The sequence below is a fragment of the Ictalurus furcatus genome, chromosome 29 (genome assembly GCF_023375685.1).
Source record: "Ictalurus furcatus strain D&B chromosome 29, Billie_1.0, whole genome shotgun sequence".
Taxonomy (NCBI): Eukaryota; Metazoa; Chordata; class Actinopteri; order Siluriformes; family Ictaluridae; genus Ictalurus; species Ictalurus furcatus.
Window position 1 is genome coordinate 749,019 of NC_071283.1, and position 21,136 is coordinate 770,154.

At 40.4% G+C, this 21,136-nt stretch overlaps 2 protein-coding genes across 6 annotated transcripts in view; both read right to left on the bottom strand.

Annotated features, from left to right (window-relative positions):
• Positions 1-142: 142 nt before the first annotated feature.
• LOC128604080 (stimulated by retinoic acid gene 6 protein-like) lies at positions 143-14,813 on the bottom strand. Of its 2 annotated transcripts, none has more exons than XM_053618869.1 (19): positions 14,391-14,813; positions 12,370-12,395; positions 11,789-11,861; positions 10,868-10,968; positions 9,384-9,514; positions 8,837-8,957; positions 7,542-7,632; positions 7,331-7,435; positions 6,790-6,851; positions 6,543-6,654; positions 5,594-5,669; positions 5,250-5,325; positions 4,821-4,899; positions 3,650-3,698; positions 3,411-3,528; positions 3,032-3,151; positions 2,519-2,682; positions 1,576-1,686; positions 143-1,431 (listed from the first exon to the last, which is right to left on the bottom strand). In XM_053618869.1, exons 1-19 carry the CDS (start codon positions 14,451-14,453, stop codon positions 1,283-1,285), a joined length of 1,827 nt encoding a protein of 608 aa, XP_053474844.1. In that variant the 5' UTR covers positions 14,454-14,813; the 3' UTR covers positions 143-1,282. The 2 variants fall into 2 exon arrangements, with proteins under 2 accessions (XP_053474844.1, XP_053474843.1); XM_053618868.1 differs by having other exon boundaries at positions 144-1,431; positions 1,552-1,686.
• A 1,336-nt stretch (positions 14,814-16,149) lies between these two features.
• Positions 16,150-21,136, bottom strand: part of LOC128604078 (stimulated by retinoic acid gene 6 protein-like) — a 14,799-nt gene continuing 9,812 nt past the window's right edge. For 3 of the 4 annotated variants that reach the window (XM_053618862.1, XM_053618861.1, XM_053618860.1), the window contains 6 exons: positions 20,960-21,008; positions 20,734-20,851; positions 19,925-20,044; positions 19,097-19,260; positions 18,680-18,814; positions 16,150-18,513 (listed from right to left, as the gene is read on the bottom strand). In XM_053618862.1, coding sequence (XP_053474837.1) covers positions 18,362-18,513; positions 18,680-18,814; positions 19,097-19,260; positions 19,925-20,044; positions 20,734-20,851; positions 20,960-21,008 — 738 coding nt within the window. In that variant the 3' untranslated portion in view covers positions 16,150-18,361. Of the gene's footprint in view, positions 18,514-18,679; positions 18,815-19,028; positions 19,261-19,924; positions 20,045-20,733; positions 20,852-20,959; positions 21,009-21,136 lie in introns of those variants that run through there. The other variant, XM_053618863.1, reaches the window with a different exon arrangement.

Here is a 21,136-nt window from a genome sequence, read left to right on the forward strand (position 1 = left end):
TTACCACAGAAGGTTATTGCTAGCTCGCTAAAGTTACCACAGAAGGTTATTGCTAGCTCGCTAAATTTACCACAGAAAGTTATTGCTAGCTTGCTAAAGTTAACACAGAAGGCTATTGCTAGCTTGCTAAAGTTAACACAGGACTATGGTGATAGCTAGCTGCAGAAAGTGTATAAAAACACATAAAAATAAATTTATTGAGCTCAAAGAACAATACAGTACATTTCTCATCACTGGATGAAATGGACGAGACTGGAGCTGGAGACCACAGCTGCTGCATTAAGTATTACATTTACATAAAAATGTTTTTATGGGGTTTTATAACTGGAGTTAATTTGGCAGTGGGAGTTTGTAAATAATGTGCACTGGTGGAAAGTATCATAGAGTCAAAAATAACACAAAATGTTTGAGATTACATTCCAATTACTGCATTTTCCAGCTGCAGTTTTCCAGCTGCAGAGTTTTTTTGCCACCCAGAAAGTATGTAAAAGTTATTTTAAACTTTTAAAGTTATATCTTCTAGAAAGGTGTTACAGCTGTTAAAAAAAAAATCTCTGAATTTACTAACTCAAAATATATACATACACGGTTCTATTATCGCAACGATTACATTTTACCATTGAACAGAATGCTCAAGATATATAAACATGTTTAGAATGGTATAGTAACACACAGATAGTGTTAAATTTTTTTCCTTTAAGTAGTTTTACCTAAATATTGAAAAAAAAATTATCAAATTTTGAGATTCCTCTGATGATGACCTTCACCATGCCATGCAATTGCAGAAAAGGAAGCGCAAACAGCACTCAGGTCATGTGACATGGAAAATAGTACATAATAAAGATATTATTATAGTACATAATACACAAAATAGAAGTTTTGTATTATTGCAATAATACTGTATTATTATTGTATCAAAAAATTGCATACAATTGAATTGTTGCCATATGGCAACGCCATGCATTAAAAAAGTTAAAGATCTGAGCTTATTGCATTGTGTACATGTTCTGATTGATCTCGAGATCCATAAACTTTAGTATTTGAGAATAAAAAACACACTAAAACATAAAAACTGAAAGAATTGTACCGGAAATGTATACTTGGTACTAGCAAGTTAATAACTCATGTAACAAATATCTCATGTTATATGGAGGTAATATTTTGATGGTAGATCTTGTACTTTTGTTTAATATTTTTTTGGCAGAATAAAATTTTTGCTTGTAAAAAAAAATGACAGCTAAAAATATCTGCAAGATGTTATGCAGACCCGTGTTGTTGTTTTTTAAGCCGTGTTTGAGATGGCCCAGGCGAAGGCGAGTTCGTTGTCGTTTTTGTGTTCGCGTTTCTTCCTCAGCAGGATGAGTTTAGGGTTCCTCACTAGGGTGTACATGAGGAGCCAGCGAGTGTGAACTCGGTTCTTCGCTAGAGGCTCTGGAGAACAGAATAGAAATAAAAATGTGTATATAGCTTTGCTTGGAGACCAGATAAGGAGACATGGCTGAAAACACTTGAGTTCATGTTGTCTAGCTAAACATTCATCTCGTTTGTTACCTGCATTTAAGCGTGAGTACTCGCCATTTTGGAGACTCTCTGAAGTGTGTTTGGACAGCAGGTGGCAGAAACACAACAGAACTGGATTAGTGTGATGATGATCCGCCATTATCATTCCCAACCATGTATAGTAACCTGAGAACGAATAACAGAATGAATAGAGGAATGTTTGGTAATCTTTTCAGTCGTGCTGCTCGTGGACGCTTTTGGTGTTAAAACCTGGTACTTTAGGGTAATACACTTGGCATTCTGGTAGCCCAATCAGGACCCCCTGATCAATCAGTGGATCCTGAACTTTCTGTTTCGGTAGCATTGAGGTGGTGGTCAGTCTCTGCCTGATCCAGCTGCTAATCATTCGGACAAATGAGACATATTTTCCTTGAGGTGTTAATGGGCATGCTTGTGGATGTGAGTGATAATCATTGGGGAGGTTGGCTGCTGCTACAGAACAGAAGGACTCTGGGTTGTTTGGGGATGTTAAGAGATGATCACGTGAGGCATTCCTTCAACCAAGAAAGAGTAATCAATGGTCAATTAGTCCAATTACTCTTACCTTGACTTTTCAGTGATTAAGAATGAGTTATATAGAGTGACACAAGATTGATCATAATCCCAAATCAGATGGGCAGCTAGTGCAGGAATCAGGGATTAGGAAATAGGCTACTTAGTACTAATCTAACAAGGATGTCCCAGAACATCTTATTTAGCTCTGATTATGTTATAGAACGCACACTGGTTAAGAGCGGTTATTTTCACTCACTGTACACAGTTTTCTTTCTCACATAGCCTGCAGTGTTGGTTGCTGCTATGTGCAGCTAGAAAAAAAAAACAACCTAAAAAGAATACAGAAATATCAAAATCGCACTGCTATAAAGTTTAAAGAGATGTGCTGTGGCAAACAGTGAACACAACCGGAAAGGAGACTAACAGATGAGTTTAAAAGGAAGAAAAAAAACTACAGTCTTACTCAAGTCCTGCTTCTCGAAGCCTTCTGGCATGATGGGCCGCTCGATGCGTGACAGAAATATCAGACACACGGCGGCACTTTTAATGAACCGAAATAAGCAGCTCATTATGCCCAAGATCACGTTAAAGAAGAAGAAGAAGTAGTTAATGTTGTGGAAGGCCTTCCTGTGGAGCACAGAGTGATGGGATTTAGGTGGAGAAGTAGGCACAGGGTGAAAAACACACATCCATGAAGTTGTGGGAGCGCGAGTGCTTCTGAACGCTGAGATGTAAAATAATGAACCACTACAGATTATAGTAGATCTGTTGCACCTCCCCGGACAAGCAGGAGCAGTGAGATTCACCTGGACACCTTCTTGTGTAAGTGAGCATTCATGCCTTTGAGGTCTCCTGAGTTATCCTGTTTAAACTTTTACCTGCTCGGCTCGGTTTCTCTAATGAACATCAAACAGGACTTGCTTTAATTCATTGCTGTTATCCTGGACTCATCTGCGATAACGAACAGTCGTGTTACCTGTTGTTGAGTGCTAACGGCTTGACTTCATCCGTAGGTGAGGTTTTGTCTTGCAGGAAGAATATGTGGCTCAGCAAGCGCTGCAGCCACATCAGAGCCAGCAAGGTGAAGAAATTCGCCCTGATTTTTATAAAACACAAAACTGAGATCAGACTGCAGCTTCTAAACTGCTAAACCTGCCATCTGTTATCATTTCTATTTATTATAATGTATAATCATAATATCCTTTTTTTACATTTCAACTTTTAGTACTGTATTTAAATTTTTAAACAAATGAGCTAAAATGGTGTGCTACCAAGCACTCCAGAGCCAGTAGAAGAAGGATACGACCCCCTGACCCTGGAGAAAGAAACCGATGGACTGATGGAACAGGACTTACAGATTCTTGGCAGTATTCTCCAGCCATCTGACAAATCCTTTATCGGAGATCGGTATAATAACCAGAAACACAAACGCCAGGCCAAGAGCAAACATCACCAACTGACTGATCAGATAACCTGCAAAATTAATGTTTATTTAATGAACTGTAGCACAATTGTTCTTCTTGTCAAAAAACATAAGAACATTAGAAAGAAATGCATTTAAACCATGAATATTAAGTTAACGTAACACACTCACCCCACACGGTGAAGGCGATCTGATGGCCAGGATACTTCAAAAGCCCCACCTGGAGAAGGGATTATGATAATGATTGAATGTTAGCAATGATACAGATCATTTTATTATACAATTATAAAATTATATTTTATTATAGCAATTAATACAGATCTCCTTGCTAATTCCCGCCCACCCGCAAACTACCAACCGGGGCGGACGAAGGCGAACACGTGAATCCAACCAGCTGCATCTTTTCAAACTGCTGCTGCTGCTGCGTCACAGGGCAGTGTAACACGCTTGGAGGAAAGTACCATCTGCCCTCTTCTGCATGCACGTAGACTCCCGTGAGATTGGCTACTGTCGCTCTGATTAAAAGAGTGGAGAGAGTATGTCCCTCCCACCCAGCGACCACAAAGAATTTGCTCCCTGGTGTCCTGGCCCCAGTTCCCGGGCGTGTGAAGTGCGAGACGTCCAGTGAACCCATTCACTGACCTCTTGAAAACAGTGATCTGGGGTTTACATCAACTGAACTTAGTGCTGTATGCTGAGTAACCTGATTTAACTAGTCACGGTACTTCCTGTGAAGGTGGGGAAGGTGTTCTGGTCAGCTAAGGAGACTGTCTTGTGTAAAACCAAACGCAAACCTGATTAGGAGCTCCGCCCCCAAACGAACCCAGAATCGGTCCTGGATGTGGGTTCAATGGTCACATCAGTTGTCACCAACCCTGTTCCTGGAGATCTACCTACCTGAAGACTTACAGTAAGCTCCAACCATAATTGTGTCCACCTGACCATCTAATCATTGCCTTAAGAAGACCTTGATCAACAAAAACACGTGTTAGATTTTGGTTGGAGATGAAACCTGCAGGGAGGTACAGTACATCTCCAGGAACACCGCTGGTGACCACTGGCCTACAACATACAGTAGTTACTACTTTAATACGTGTGTGCAAATAAATCAGAGCTCCCAGTGTTTAAGTAACTGTAAATAAACCGGAGCTAGTTTTACAGTGAGCTATGAAAACTGTGATTCTGTCTGATGACGTTCTCCTCTTTCTGGTTCCAGCTCAGGCCTCAGAGCAGACGGAATGTTTCTCTTAACGTCTTTATTAGCGCTCCACCCTGAACACGTCACCTGAGCATTGTTACCCACTTCCTCACATGACACACGAGGAAAGACACACACACTCACCACACCATAATCAGGGTCCAGTTTGTAGTTCTTTGGCAAGTGTTTTTTATCTCCAGCTCGCAGCGATTTTATGTGCTTCCTGTCAATGGAATGAATTCATAAAAGAATGAATGAAGGGAGAAATAAAGTCTCAAAAAGTGAAATGGAACATAGATAAATGCATAAATGTAAGATTTATAAATAAAAACTGTACTAAAATGCCATAAGTATGTAATAAATATCACGTCTGCTGCTGTTACAGTGATGTACACTGAGTCTCTGGGTGGTGTGATGTAGCGTGGTTACTCTTACCACCCAGAATGGTAAAGCCATACCATATCCTTTTTGGCTAATTTGGTGCTTCATGGTTTATAATAAAAATCTAATATTCTCTCTGCTATTTATTTATTTTTGTCATCAAAATGACTCAAATTTCATGCTCCGGCGTACCTGTAACACACCAACACCTGGCTGATGTGAATGACAGACGTCAGCATGGCACAAGCTATTGAGCTATACCAGGTGTCTGAAAGCAAAGCATGACACGAATTAATGAATTAATCAATAATAATAATAATAATAATAATAATAATAATAATAATAATAACAACACTTTGCTGTTTCTAGCTGTTTTCTGAATCAAATTATGGAATATGAAAATAGTGGGCAGATATTGTGATGCGCTAAAAACTAAAACTGTCTCATATCATTACAATCCAGTAATTAAATAATTAAATCAATTGAATCACCAATCAGCCAGTTAAAGACAGAGAGAGAGAGAGAGAGAGGCTTACATTTGACATAGTCCAGGTCTGTATTCAAGAGTGGTGAGATCAGCCACCACGAGTAGATCATCTCGAATGTTACTGCCTACAGACGATACACAGAAACTCTCTGTTCAATTCATAGTGGACTACTACGGACGATCATACCCGCAGAATTTAAAAATGAAATAAATAAAGGAATAGATGAGTTGATTTATGGAACTTGTTGCCACAGGACGTGCGAAACAGTGAAAGTCTTCTTGTTTTTAAATCTCACGTCAAGACCCATCTTTTTAGGCAGGCGTTTATGTGATTGTTTTTATGCTTGTATCCCGTCTGTAATAATGATTATTGTCGTTAATGCTGATTGTTTTATTGTGTCTGTAAGGCGCCTATAAATAAAATGTATAATCATAAAACGTTTAATAAATGTATAATATTAAAACATTCATTTTTAATTCAGTTTAATCCTAAATGTATTTTTGTATTACTTTTCTCCTTCATTTATTATTTTTCATTTATTTTCATTATATTTATTAATTCTTTTATTTACGTTTATATTTATATTTTTCATGTATGCATACATTCATTTTTACTTTGCCGTGTGCAGTATGTAAATAAGGGAGGCGGTCCCTGTGTAGCGTAGCTCCAGTGCATCATTGGTTGAGAGCTCACGTGTAAGTGCCAGATTTCCAGATTTTATGTTTTTTACAGTAAACAGAAGCGTACAGTATGAAACGGGGCGTCTAGACCACCGCCTTTAAACACGAGTACTGTACTCACCTTTAAACCCCCAAAAACTCAGGGGGAGAAAATGCAGTAAATATAATATAACGTAAATGCAAACGACAACTTTAAAAAAAGATAAATAAACACTAGAGTCTCGTTTATTAAAGCATGAATAGTGCAAATCTGGATTAATTTAATCATATATTACACACACACACACACACACACACACACACACACACACACATACCGTATACAATGCGTAGAAGCAGAGCACGACGGTGGCGATGATTCTGTTTGGGAATTTAAAATACGGATCCCACTTGTACATGTTCCTCTGGAACCAGCTCTTCTCCACCGGTCTGCGGTGTAAAATAAGTGTTACAATGTGTGTGTGTGTGTGTGTGTGTTATAACTCAACAATAGGACCAGTACACAATCTATCGCTAATGTGCGTGTGTGTGTGTGTGTGTGTGTGTGTGTGTGTGTGTACGTACACTTTAGCAGACCGTCTCAGTAAATGTTGTACATATTTGTACTCATTCTCCTTGAATTCCTCCTGCAGAAATCACACACATGAAGATTCAGAAACACCCAAACAGACATAACGCTCTCACAGATATTTCTGGTTGTTATTTCTCGAACAGCAGTCCATCTGGGTTTGTGGTCAGCACCGGGATGAGCATTAAATGAACGGACGACAGAGAACATATCTTGTCTGCTGTAGGGTTATCCCTGCTGTCAGAGAGGACGGATACACCACTGCATTCCAAGAACCTGATTAGTGCTCTTATCTTCAGGAATCTCTAAACAGTACCACTCGACTGTTACTAAACCATAAGGTTAAATCCCTTTCTATCACGTAAAAGGTATGGAGATCCATCTTCTATACTGCTTATCCTTCAGGGTCGTGGGGAATCTGGAGCCTATCCCAGGGAGCTTTGGGCACAAGGCGGGGTACTGTTCATGTTTTTTTTTTGACATTCATGGCGTTGGAGTATGTGTGTGTGTGTGTGTGTGTGTGTGTGTGTGTGAGACCTGCTCGCAGTGATTCCTCAGGCGTTTCTGCACACCCTTTACAATGATGGAGCCAAAGCGGCACACCAGGAACCCCAAGCACAGTAACTGTGGGGCATCAAATAACTGCACACAAGAAGACATTTGGAATGTGAATAGTTTTTGATTATATCTGATAAGCACGAGATCACGATATCTGAAAAAAATATCTTATGGACGGTGGTTCACTTACCCAACCTGACCGCAAACGGAAAGTCTGAAAATTATCTCCTTTTGGTATTAGTATTCTGCAAAAGATCAAGTTACACAGCTGTGCAACGAACCTGGCATCACACACACACACACACACACACACACACACACACACACACACACACACAAGGGTAAAACAAGGCTGAATAGCAAGGCTCGCTCCTTCCCATTCAGCCGAACACAAATCACTCAAAATGGCGCCTGTAGTGTATCTTTCACACCAATTTCCTCAGTCTGTAATATGAGCTTCTCTTCTCAAGGTAGTTGGCGGGTTCTGCTCTCTGGGCGCATCCATGACATGTCATCCACAGTGACTGAGACGGCGCATGCAAGACAACGAACTTAAACCAGTCGGATTATTTTTACTCGTTCATTATTTACTCTTTCTCAGACCCTGCCTTCGCCTGCAACGATTACAGCAGGACACGTGGACCTCCACGGCTACATACTGCTACACCGCAACAAGAAGACACAAGCATGTCTAGTGGGGGTGTGGTCTAGTGGCAGTTGTGTGAATCCTTCACAAGGTTCAAACCAAGAGTAGACATTCAGAGCTATTAGTTGTTTAAACCAGTGGTTTTCAAAGTGGGGGGCCGCCAGGGGGCGCCCGGGGGGGCCCTCAACAATTTGGTGTGAAAAACAAATCAATACATGATTTTCTCTTTCTCACTCTCAGACAACCACACACACACAATCAATTCCTAATGTAATGTAATGTAAAGATATAAGATATTATAAATAATTTTTTAAAAAGGGGGATATGTTCAGAAGTCTGTATTTTTAATGTGTTTTAAAGACACCTTGCAAAAGGGGGGCCTCGGTCAAATGTTAATGCCTTTTGGGGGGCCTTGCCCTGGAAAAGTTTGGGAACCACTGGTTTAAACAATCGATTTAACAGGGCACACCTGGTCAGTCATGTGTTCCAATATTTTTGGTCGGGGGGTACAAACAAAAGGTGCCATGATCTAAGTTGTTTAACGCGTCTAGATGTAAATTTGTCACATATTAATCATTCATATTCATCTAACCCCTAACCCTAACCCATATTCATCTTTTGATCTCAAACCCAAATGTCTTCAGTGTATAGCGAAAACAATAGAATTGGCCTTCCCGTTCCAATACTTTCAGAGGGGACTATATATGTGCCTAGTGAGATCAAATCAAAGAAACCAGGAAAATAAAGAGCCCCTTTTGAACTCTTCCCAATCCCCTGCCTCTGTCCCCTCATTTCCACACAGAGTCACACAGTGCAGTGCTAATAGGATGAAAAAGTACCAGCTGAGTGAATACAGCAGCCCCAGGACTCCTCCAAGCAATCGGTGTTTTGTTGAAAGACAGATGAATAACGGCATGCAGGCAATGCTTACCATCAACGCGGCCAACAGAGCCACCAAAGCTGAAACAAAAACACACAGACACACAACTGTGAGACAAAAGAAGTGTATAGTTCAGTAAAACTAACACACTACACATGAATCAGGTGTGAAAGAAAGCAGCCAATCATATCTGCGAATTCTACAGTCACACTAGTGAGTGAAAAAGCTGACAGGTGATCAATCATCTTCTCTGTATCTACAGTGTCAAGCATGTAACGTAAAATCACACAACCGATTTTCACACTGATTAGTGACAACAGCAGCACACAGTCACAAGAAACAAACTACACGCAACATACATGTGCTTCTCATTAATAAGCTTATTATTAATGATTGCTTTTATTAATTGTCAAAGTAATTTGATTAATATCCTCATTATGAACAAGTCCAAACCTTTAAAAATGTGTTAGAAGTTTACGTGTTACACTGTAGATAGTGTAGTGTACCTTTTAAATAAGGCGGCACATAAGCGGTCAGCAGGGTTTGGGACATCAGTTTGATCACGAAGGGGGTCACGGAACCGAAAGCAAAACCGTAAGACCATCGGTTCTGCATCTTGCCTGTGAAGTCCAGGGGTCTAATAGTGTACAATAAATCAGCAGATTTTAAAACATGTTTCTACAGACCATTTCAGATTTGCTTCAGGCTATTCTCAATAAACAGTGTGTGGAATTTCAGGCTTGTATCGGCATTAGTGTCTGAGATAGGCACAGACAAACAGGGGGTGTGGCCATAATTATACTGTAAAAAGGAGTGTTACAGAAACATTTACAAACTTCCATAAGTCCTTACTTTTAAACTATTCATGCTGGACACATGAAATTCTCACGGATTGTTGTCTTTAACGTACACAAATGAAGATCCACAGTTGCATATTTACCAATTTATAGCCTTCTGAATATTGATAAAAATAATAAAAATCATAGTTTGTCCCTCTGTATTTCATATTCATATTGCCCGTGTATGACAAGGTCTCCAATAAAAACAATTATATTAAATAATGCTCCAAGCAGCAATTACAGGGCCAAGCACAAAAGAGGCAAAGTAAGCAGATAAGCAAGCATGATTTTAGAATGGGCATAATTATACGACAAACAAAACAAGCACATACACAAGGTGGCGCTGTTCCGAAACTGTTCAGGTACCCTCAAGTCATGATGGCTATGACATATGCTAAGTTTGGTCTGAATACACTAAAGCGTTACGGAGATATAGCCTCACGTCTATTTTAGCGTGCTCGCCATTGAATTCACTTGCGCGTTATTCGAGAATGGTTTGACCGACTGACTTGAATTTCAAGAATTTTTGTCAGCATGGTCTGAAGATGATCTGATTCGATTTTGGTGAAAATCGGACAAATGGTCTAGGAGGAATCAAAAAAGTTCAGAAAATTCAAAATGGCGGAAAAGCTAGACGGGCAGAAATTGAAACCAAGCAGAAGAAAATAAAAATTTTGTTTCTAGCCCTTAAAGTTCAGTTATCCTTAAATTATTACCATAAACATGAGTGAAATTGTGACCTGATGGTGGTGCTAGAGGTTTAAGATAGCAAGTCCAAATTTGGCATGGTAACATTTCAGACTGTCCTCCATCTGCATGTCAAATTTAATAACTTTCCTATATATGGTTCTATGGGCTGCCATAGATTCAATAGCGGAATAATAATTAGAAGAAGAAGAAGAAGAAGAAGAAGAAGAAAATTGACAATTACAATAAGTGCTTACACACCAGCGGTGCTTGGCCCCTAATTACAAATGTACAGAACATGAAGATGGTACCTGGAACCAGACTATATTTATCAAGGTATCAAATACGCTATGTTTTACATCATGTTTTTCTACATTACTAAATCAGAAAGTTTGAATTATGTTAACAATACACCTAATCCAGATATTTACAGACAAAAATAGAACAATAAACCACAAACTAACATCACAAAGCTGAATCGGCCTCTCAGACACCGGAAGTGCCTCTCACAGTCATGGATCTTCTTTCTGCGCTCTTTAAAGGACAGCAGGAGTATAATAAATACCTGCAGCAAAATCACCCGCACACACACACACACACACACACACACACACACACACACACAGGAAATTAGTCTTGCTCATTAAAATAATTATTTATTTATGAGATCAACAGTAACATAACCCACTGACAAATCTATTTCAATATAATTAACTTAATTCATTTTCTCTTATTTGCCAAAAAATACTACTGTTATTTATTAAACAATGACACGTGGTACAGTTGATCTGTTTATAGTTACACTTAATGTTCATGAAACAAGTTAGTTCCTGTTCTTGCTTACGTTATCACCGCTGTAAACACTCGTTCCCTGACCAGCCTCTCTTTATTCTCTCTTTATTCTCTCTTTAAGTTAATAATACAAAAAAAATCCAGCTTGTTACGTGTGTTACCAAGAAACCGCAACGACGCATAAACTCCTCTGTCCTGAAGATGTGGGAAAACTTAAAGTTACAGCTTCACCTCTGACACTGGAGACTCCTTCCATAAATGTTACATAAGCATCTCCTTACTTCAAAAAAACTTCACCATATCAACAATTTTTTAATCAGTTTATTATCAGTGGAGTGTCCGCTGTACACGCCTCTGTGAATTCGCTGTTACTATAGAAACGATAACGTATCAGAACGAGCACAATTAATATTAACCAGAGCTGCGGTTATAGACAATTCATCGACACCTGACTCTGACCAATCAGAGTCCGGAACTCAGTACATTGTGAAACCTGGTTAGTTCTCATGATGTGATGTCAGCACATGGAGAGTTCCAGCAAAACACAAAATCATATTTCATTTAAAAACAAAACAGATGAAGGAGTCACTCACAGATGGCAGCAGACTCAGTTTCACCTGGAGCTCAACAAAATTGTGACAGTACTGATGTGACCCTGTTGCATTCCTAAACAAAAACAAAAAAAGGTGAAATTTGGACAGGCCGAGTGAACCAGACAAAGAAGCTGTTTTTTTATGTTTTTAAAGAATGTGACTGAACATAAAGAACTTGTACAAAGGTGTTCCCTGAGTCATTCAATTTGGCTAAAACTTTGTCGCTGCATGTCTTTGGTCATAACTTTTGGTCTAACGTTTCCGCTTTAAGTCATGAACTCATCACCACATGTTTCTTATACAATCTGCCATTTTATCTGTGAGAGTACAATCAGTCCAAAACTGGTACAGGATGAAGCCATCTTTAATACTGCACAAAATTTCTCTACGGAACTAGTTTGATTTATTAAAATGAATCAGCTCAAAAGAGTGATTCGTTCATGAGTCAGTCACCACTACAGCACGGTTTACGGTGAAAATGTGACACGGGGGGTTACTAATATGAATATTACAGTCGTTACTTCTACAGAACGATGTAGAGACCCGAAGCCTATGGTGATACGCTGTAAGTGGATACTCACCCGGAGTCAAATAATATAGCCAGGATCTGTCGGGAGAAGAAGAGATGATGAGTGATCTAGGATACTCAGAGGAGAGTAAAAACATCTTCATGATTATAAAACAAAATCCCTCAACCTCTCTAACACCAAATACTCAAAACGTTCCTTTAATGTTCTTTATTTAAGTTAACAAACCCAAAACTTTCAAGTTTAACTCTGAATTTATCTGGATTGAAAGGTTCTGCAATGGTTCTTTATAGCACCTTGTCGAGAACTATTTTTCATTGTGTAGGGTTCTTGAGTTGAGCTGTATGGAGAAATCTTTGGAGATTAAAGAAGTTAATCGCAAATCTGCATTTGTGCATCGCAAATTCTGAAGAAAAAAAAAAGCCAGAGTTTTTCCAAAAAGCTTCTTGATTTGTGAATTGTTTCACAGTTCAGTTTCGTTTTTTTAAACCTTGTGTAATCATGTTTAATTCCTTGTCACCACTATACGCTACTGTAATAACTGCTGTGACTATACATGGTATAAGCTAATCTGCTGAACACTGTGTCATAGTATGTTGTGTTTATATTCACAGGATTTTTAATTATATTGTTATTCTTTATTCTCCGTGATATCAGACACTTCCACACACACTGTTTACTGGTTTGAGCTACACCGCCACTTACTGTGCCTCTTGTTCTGTTTTAGCAGATACTGTACTGTCCTGTGTTGTTTGCACATGTCTGAATGTGAACTTTATGTAGAAAAGTGTAGCTCTTATTTAGTTCTGTGTCGTCTCATGTGATTAGTCTTGGCGGAACGCCATTTCGTTTCGTGTGTACTGTACCAACTGTATATAGGCGAAATGTCAATAAAAGCCACTGGACTTGACTTGACTTGTTGAGTTCTTGAGTCGACGGCATACCAGACAAATCAGCGTTACCAGTGCTGACAGGCGTTTTTCATTCAACACACTGCTTAGAATAAACAATAATTTCCTACATAACTGGAGTTGTGAAAACTTTCACAGATTGGTTTAACTCTTATGTGTAGTTTACGTTTAAGGGTTTTGTAGTCAGCAATAGACAAGCGGTTAACATGTGCACTGTGTGGAACGAGGATGGAATTATTCAGTCTGTACAGAGGGGTATTTATGTTGTGATTGGTGTGGCCTGAGTTGCTTGTACATAGTTTGTAGGAGATTTTATTGCTTGAGCAATAAGAAGAACTGTTGGTTATAATGTTGTGACCCGTTCACCTCACCGAGTGCACTTATATCTCGTTTTAAGTTTGTTTGTTTGATACTGTTGAATTGTAAAAAAAAAAAAAAAAAAAAATTATATTTAATATTAGACCATTGTTATATTACAACCAAATGGTTTTAATACAAAACCATCACAGTGTGTAAGTATGGCAACAACAACAACAACAAAATAGAAAATGCAATAGAATTCAAATGATTAAAATTAAAGTTAAAATTGCGGCTTCAAATAGAACGGAATTGGACATGCAGACAATAACGACAAAGTACCTCCTACTTGGAGGTAGGTACCGCCCACTTCGCAAATCCCGCTTATGTGCGCCGTAAGTACCTCCCACTTAGTGATCTCCAAGCTGCAGCGATATATACTTGTTCTAAACTGTCAGGTCGGCAACACACACACACACACACACACACACACGCACACACACACACAACTATACTAAGGGGAAATTAAAAGAGAAATATGATAAGTATATCCAGGTGTGATGTGATGCTAACTTCCAGGTACCGGCACACGATGACGTCATCCCCGCACCGCTCTATTTCTCCCAATAGGAATTATTTCACAAATAAAATACCTTAAAAGGAGTACAACTGGTAATTAACACATTTAACAATCTAATCAACATACACTCTACACCACTGTGAACCTCCCCTCAACACTCTGGGTATTCTTCTCCACTGCAAATACCCTCTTACAACCACAACCCCACACACACACACACACACACACACACACACACACAAACAAAACATCAAACTGAACGGAAACTTTAAAGTGTTAGAACTCACGTTGATTGCCTCTCCGTCGTTGGTCTCAGAACTGTCCATTTCGTTTTCTACATTAGTTTCCATTCTGGAATAATACAGAATAATAAAACACTTCTCTTTTTCTCTCTCTGCGTGTGAGTGCGTGAGAGTGTGTGAGTGTGTGAGTGTGAGTGTCTGTGTGAGTGTGTGAGAGCGTGTGAGTGTCTGTGAGAGAGTGTGAGTGTCTGTGAGAGCGTGTGAGTGCGTGAGAGTGTGTGAGTGTGTGAGAGTGTGAGTGTCTGTGTGAGTGTGTGAGAGCGTGTGAGTGTCTGTGAGAGAGTGTGAGTGTCTGTGAGAGCGTGTGAGTGCCTGTGAGAGTGTGTGAGTGTATAAACGGTCTCCGATGATTCACAGGAAGCGACTGAAACCCACTTACAGGAAACCCACTTACAAAATAACCTTACCGTTAACTCGCATCCTGTAAGAGGCTGTGCTACACCGCCGGCAGACAGCAGGGGGCAGCAGAGGCGCATAGTGTGAGCGGCCATTCAGGAGAACTCAGAGGTGAAATGGTTTTCATCAGGAACATGGTGCAGGAATACATGAAGTGCATATTTATATGCAGGACAATACATACACAGAAGATGGGCTGTGAACTATAAAGTACTGTGTGGTGAATAACTGGGTTAGGTGTTTGACTAGTCCAGGTGAGCAGCTCTGGGAAGAAACTGTTGCAGAGTCTGCTGGTGCTGGCACAGATGCTCCAGTACCTTCTGCCCGATGGCAGGAGGGTGAAGAGTCCATGAGACGGGTGAGGAGGGTGTGAGGGATGAGGGGGTCGTCCGGAATACTTTTGGCTTTGCGGATGCCGCGGTTCTCCAGGCTGATTCACCTGGAATACCTGCCAGCCAGGAACTGAATAGAGAATCAGAAATAAAGCAGAGGAAAGAAGGGACTAGGGAGAATTAAAGCTTAGCCAGGAAAGAGAAAATAATCCAAGTCGAAGATGGAATTGAGACGAAGAGAAAACTGAATATACTATAAATATGTAGAGGTAGACAGACGAGAGAGAGAAAGAGAGAGAAATCACCGTGTATGTTTTCCCACAACTCTTTTATTGAGATTTGAATAAAAAAAAAAACCTTGAATGAATTGAAAATCCTGAAAAAACTCAACTAAACAAAAACCGATTATCAGTGCGGTGATAAAAAGAGACGTACTGGGGATTGAATATTTACACGAACTATTATAAATATGAATGATATTAAATGAGCATGAGCATGAGCAGTGGAACAGAACGCGCTGGAGGCCAGGGTCAGAGGTAAGTTTTCCGAGTTTACGCTTTGTGGTTGCGACCAGCTGCAATCTGTGCTGATCATTTTCCTGTAACAACATGTTCTGACGTGTTTTACTCCTTATTTATCTACGAGTAATGAAACATGCTGGATTAACTGGTGTTACATGACTTCATTTCACTTTCTTGCGTTAATTAGACATTAATTACATCGCTAACGCACTGATTCAGGTCATATAGGGCTTGACCTGCTGTGCAGCCTTGCTGCTAATAAGACTAGGACATATTTTTTCAGTTATTTGACATTGTTATATATTGTTATATACCGACGCAGTCTGTGTGTGTGTGTGTGTGTGTGTGTGTGTGTGTGTGTGTGTTGTGTAAATTCATTGACCTATAACCCTAAATCCATTCTAACTTTAACTTATTGCATTAAATCCATTTTCACTTCCAGGTTGTAACACTACAAAAACATTGAGTACAAGTGTGTGTGTGTGTGTGTGTGTGTGTGTGTGTGTGTGTGTGTGTGCATTGTAATATTCTGTATAATTACAAATACTGTATAATAATTTTCTCTTATTCTGGCATGAATTAATGCAAATATTCTGTGTATATATACAGGCAAATCAAATGAAGTGTTAGGAGTCATGAACATTCGCAGTATTGTTAGCGGATGTGGTTTTGGTCTCGGTCTGTCAGCGTCGGGTGATTAGCACGCTCAGGATGTAGAAATGTACCCCGAAGCAGATGAAGGAGGAAAGGGTTTGTAAACAGCAGCGAGTAGACGCAGGCGTAAAGTTACACAACAGAAACAGTTTGCAGAATTGACTTGATTTTAAATGTAAACGTGTTACTTCTGCGTGTGTCACGAACGCTCTCTTTTATGCGAATGAGACAACTTCACAGGCGTTACAAACGTTTTGGGAACCGCAACCCAATGTTGGGAAGACATTTAACTTTACACACAAGCATCCATCTTGTCAGATATGAAGACAAAACTATTCACTGTGGGCTCTGTGGTGGAAAAAATACACCACCACCACCACCACTAATGATGATGCGCACGCTGGCTTAATGGTTAGCACCTTCGCCTCACACCTCCAGGGTCGGGGGTTCGAGTCCCACCGTGGCCCTGTGTGTGGAGTTTGCATGTTCTCCCCAGTTTCCTCCGGTTTCCTCCACCAGTCCATGGTAGGCTGATTGGCGTGTCTAAGGTGTCCATAGTGTATGAATGGGTGTGTGTGTGTGTGTGATTGTGGCCTGTTCTGGACTGGCACCCTGTCCAGGGTGTACCCCGCCTTGTGCCTCATGCTCCCTGGGATAGACTCCAGGTTTTCCCGCGACCCTGAAGGAAGGATAAACGGTATAGAAGATGGATGATGATGATATTTAAATCTGTCTTCAGTGTCTTTGATGAGTTTGGCAATGTTTCCAGACTTCCTGTTAAACAGATTTTTTTTTTAAAGAAAGAAAAGAAAAGCAGAAGTGAAAGCAGGTATTACATTACAGAGTTTTTTACTTCCACCCAAAGTCTTTCTCAATATACAATACGTTCTTGCAATATTGAAAGATTTTTTGTTTTCAGCACAGGTTCCTCGAACGCGTCAATAAGAAAGATCAGAAATCAACGTCAACTGGTTTATTGTTATATAAGTAATGATACAAAATGAATTTGCCGCCGTTATATTTTACACAGACGAATGGACAAGCCTTCTATAATCTGCGTAGCAACACAAAGAAATGATGTGGAAAAAGTTATTTAGCAGGATATACTGTATATATATATATATAAACTAATAAACATGAGACCATCAAGAATTCCACATGTTTGAAGAAAGCACACATCTCTTTGGCCTCAAAATGGATTTGATGATTTTCGGTCTCACTCGACTCGTCCTCGACCCCCGTTAAGACTCAGTCTTGACAATCTTGGTTAGTCCTGGTCTTGGACTTCCTACCTCACAGACAGTGTTCCTGGGGTAGGCTCCGGATCCGCCTCCACCCTGATCAGGATAAAGAGGTCATTTTATCCGGTAAGTTCTTCTCTTGGGCAGCATATTGGACTGTATACACATTGTATATTTGGACTCCACTCATTTTCCCAGATCTTCAGCTTCTCTGTCTTTCTCTGTTGGATGTTTCTGTGTTTCTCAGTTCCTCCCCCAGTCCAAAGACTTGTTTTAGGATGACTGGCGTCTCCAAATTGTCCATAGTGAATGTGAATGTGTGTGTATGTGTGTGTGTAACTGTCCTGCCCAGGGTGTGCTCTTCCTCCATGTTCCAGTATCTCTCCTGCACCCGGATTATATTAACATTATAGGCGTTTTCTTGGTGTCGAGAAAACCTTTTCTTTCTAATGTGGACATTAAACAGTAAAATTCTACAGTACAATACAAAAATCCCGGAGTTTCGCTGATCACAGTGTGTGTGGAACAGCTTTTTAAGAACAGTATGAATCGGTACACAAGAGGAAACGGTATTTATCGCACATTTAACACACGGTATATAATATAGCTGTATGCAATGGACTAGACTACTCACTAAAGACTTATTTACGTAAAAAACACCTCCAAATCCCCATATATGGTAAAAAACAAACAAACAAAAAAAGGTCCCCTTGCACTGCCCGGTATCCTGCTCATGACACCGTGTTCCTGAGAGAGATGAACCAAGTATGAAACCTGTGACTACTGAGACTTTTTCACATAATGGACCGTATTCACGATGTATGTGAGACGGCCCAGGCGAAGGCGAATTCGGTGTCTGTTTTGTTCTGCTTGGCTTGCTTTCTCAGCAGGATGAGTTTAGGGTTCCTCACTAGGGTGTACATGAGAAGCCAGCGAGCACGAGCGCGCTCTTTCGCAGGAGGCTCTGGAAAAACAGAAGTAAAAATATGTTGAAATGAATCGTCGGATGGTCCTTAGAATAATTGTGAGTCTGGGTTATGAGGAGGCGTGGCCTCGTTGTCACGTGCTGTAAGAGTGCAGCTACGTTGGAACATCTTTAGCTTCCGTTGTTGAGTTTAAACGCTTCGTACCTAATTCCTGGTGCAGTCTCTCGTACACGCCGACACGCCGCACTGTGTGTTCGAGCAGCAGGTGACAGAAACACACCAGAAGTGGATTACTGTGATGATGATCTGTTAATATCATTCCCAACCACGTGCAGTAACCTGGGAAATAAAAAAGTAAAATGAAGGAAAATCCACTGCTTCAAAATGCCTCTTCTCAGTAATATACAGTTCCCCGGCCCTAAAACTCATATCAGGCGCTCCCTGAAGTCTGGAGCTACGTTTGGGGCTTTTATTGTTTAAAGTCCTTATGAAGTCAATCGTGTATAATGAATCTGTCCATCATACTGCTATAAAATCTAAAGAGATGGCCTACATCATCGAGAGACAGTGTCAAGTAGCGAGCACAGGCAAAGGGTCGGGATCAGAAAAGTTCGGTCGTACTCTTGTCTAACTTCTCGAAGCCCTGCGGCATTATGGCTCGCTCGATCCGCGGCAGCAACACCAACCCCACGGCGACGCTTTTCATCAACCGCATCACGCAGCTCATCAAACCCAAGATCGTGTTAAAGAAGAAGAGGAAGTAGTTAACGTTGTGGAAGACCTTCCTGTGGAGGACAGAGAGATAAGACATTTTTTAAAGAGTATTCACGAAGAACAGCACAGCGTCAGAATCGTCAGGATTACTCATAGCCAGGAACTGCGCGGAACAGCTGGAAACCGCTTCAGATAAACGCGCAGAAATACAACCAAACGCTGCATTTAAGCAGAAACGTGTGTCTTTCTTCAGAGCGTCCTTCTACTTTGCTTTGGGATCAGTTGCTTGAAGATTCATAGGAAAAATACACATTTGTATGAAAAGTCATATACACATATTTTCCTATAGCGCCTACGTAATGTCACACAGTATATGCCAGGCGTACAGGCGTACAGGAAGTGACGAATGTACCGGGAAAATCTCTACGTTTAGGCAGTACTTTCTCGAAATCACAATAGAAAAGAGGAATAAAATGATTAACTGGTTAATTATGCTCAGTGAAATAATGTTTTTATTTCTGTTTTGTGCTTTTATGCTTTTCTGATTCCAGCAGGAGTATTCATCAGTACTGACGAGTGAAAAACCCTCATACTCGCGCTCGGTTCAGACATGCACAAATACTTATCCTCGTTAGACAGATTTTTGATGATGTTTCGGAGGGTTTCTGTGGATTTCTCCAAAACAGGATGTGCATACAGAGGTGCTTTATTTATTACTGTTCTTACTGATGTTACCTGTTGTTGAGCGCTAACGGCTTGTCTTCATCCGTAGGCGAGTTTTTATCTTGCAGGAAAAACATGTGGAGGAACATGCGCTGTAGCCCCATCACAGCCAGCAGGACGAAGAAATTTGCCCTGTTTTTAAAAATAAAAAATACAAAAGCAGCTTCTAAATATAAATAGTTTCTTATTTCCTTTCTCTTGTTTTGGACAGCACCCATCATTACTACGTTACTAACGTTCCAACCTCGGGCTGCGGCTTTATCTTGAAGAACCTTATGGAGGACCGGCGGTGTGGGTACCCTGGTGTACAGGGTGTGACCTCGCTAATTTCACAGCCACTGATGATATCAAAGCACTCCATGATATTTCAGTGTATTTGGAAAGCCTGCATTCTCATCCCTTACCTTACAGGAAAAGCATACGTAATATCTTATCCAGAAAGACCTCCAAGATCCACCAAGTCTGGGTTCAAAGTGGCACACACCACAAAAACTTACTGAGAAACTTCATGTCTTTACATCTACCAAACGGTTCGGTTTCATTTTCTTTGGAATAATTATACTGTAGTTTTAAGCCGTGGTGTAAGAGGACCATTCTGTCCTTCAGTATTCCATCAGTGTAGAAACACCGATTCCTCTGATTGTGATTGCAATTTAATGGAAAGTTCTCGGAGCGGACTTAAAGCTAAGTATTAATGAGAGCCGGCAGCAGTAATGTAGCTCTTTCAGAGTCATGGGACGCCACTATACCGGTAGATCGTCTCACCAATAGATGCTCGGTAATAAAACAGGTCTGTGATGGACTGATGGTCTCTGACTTACAGAACGATGATCAGGTTATTCAGCCAGCGCAGAAAGCCGTATGTTCTGATCGGTGATATAACCGTATACACAAACACCAAGCCACCCACGAACATCGCCAAGTGTACGAGCAGATAACCTGGAAAGCAGCAAGAACCGTATCAAAAATTCAAACATATCAAAGCACAGTGAATATTTTCTCTTTTGGTAATTACGGACGATTATGATTCACTTTAAGTGCACTCACCCCACACAGTGAAGGCGATCTGATAGCCAGGGTACTTCAAAGCCCCACCCTGTAGGAGGGGTAACGCATTTTAATTAACACGTGAAACGTGCTCGAATGGTAGCTCTGTGTCACGGCGTGAGAACAACCTCGATTCGGGCCAGAACGTGTCATGTGACGTCATCGCGACGCGCGTCG

Excerpts from the sequence above, each read along its gene's own strand:
- LOC128604080 (XM_053618868.1), bottom strand. The coding sequence starts at position 14,453 with ATGGAAACTAATGTAGAAAACGAAATGGACAGTTCTGAGACCAACGAC. Across the intron at positions 7,633-8,836 it reads CTGCTGTATTCACTCAGCTG|GTTCGTTGCACAGCTGTGTA; the intron begins GTACTTTTTCAT and ends GTGTGATGCCAG. Across the intron at positions 6,655-6,789 it reads CTGAGACGGTCTGCTAAAGT|ACCGGTGGAGAAGAGCTGGT; the intron begins GTACGTACACAC and ends TTTACACCGCAG.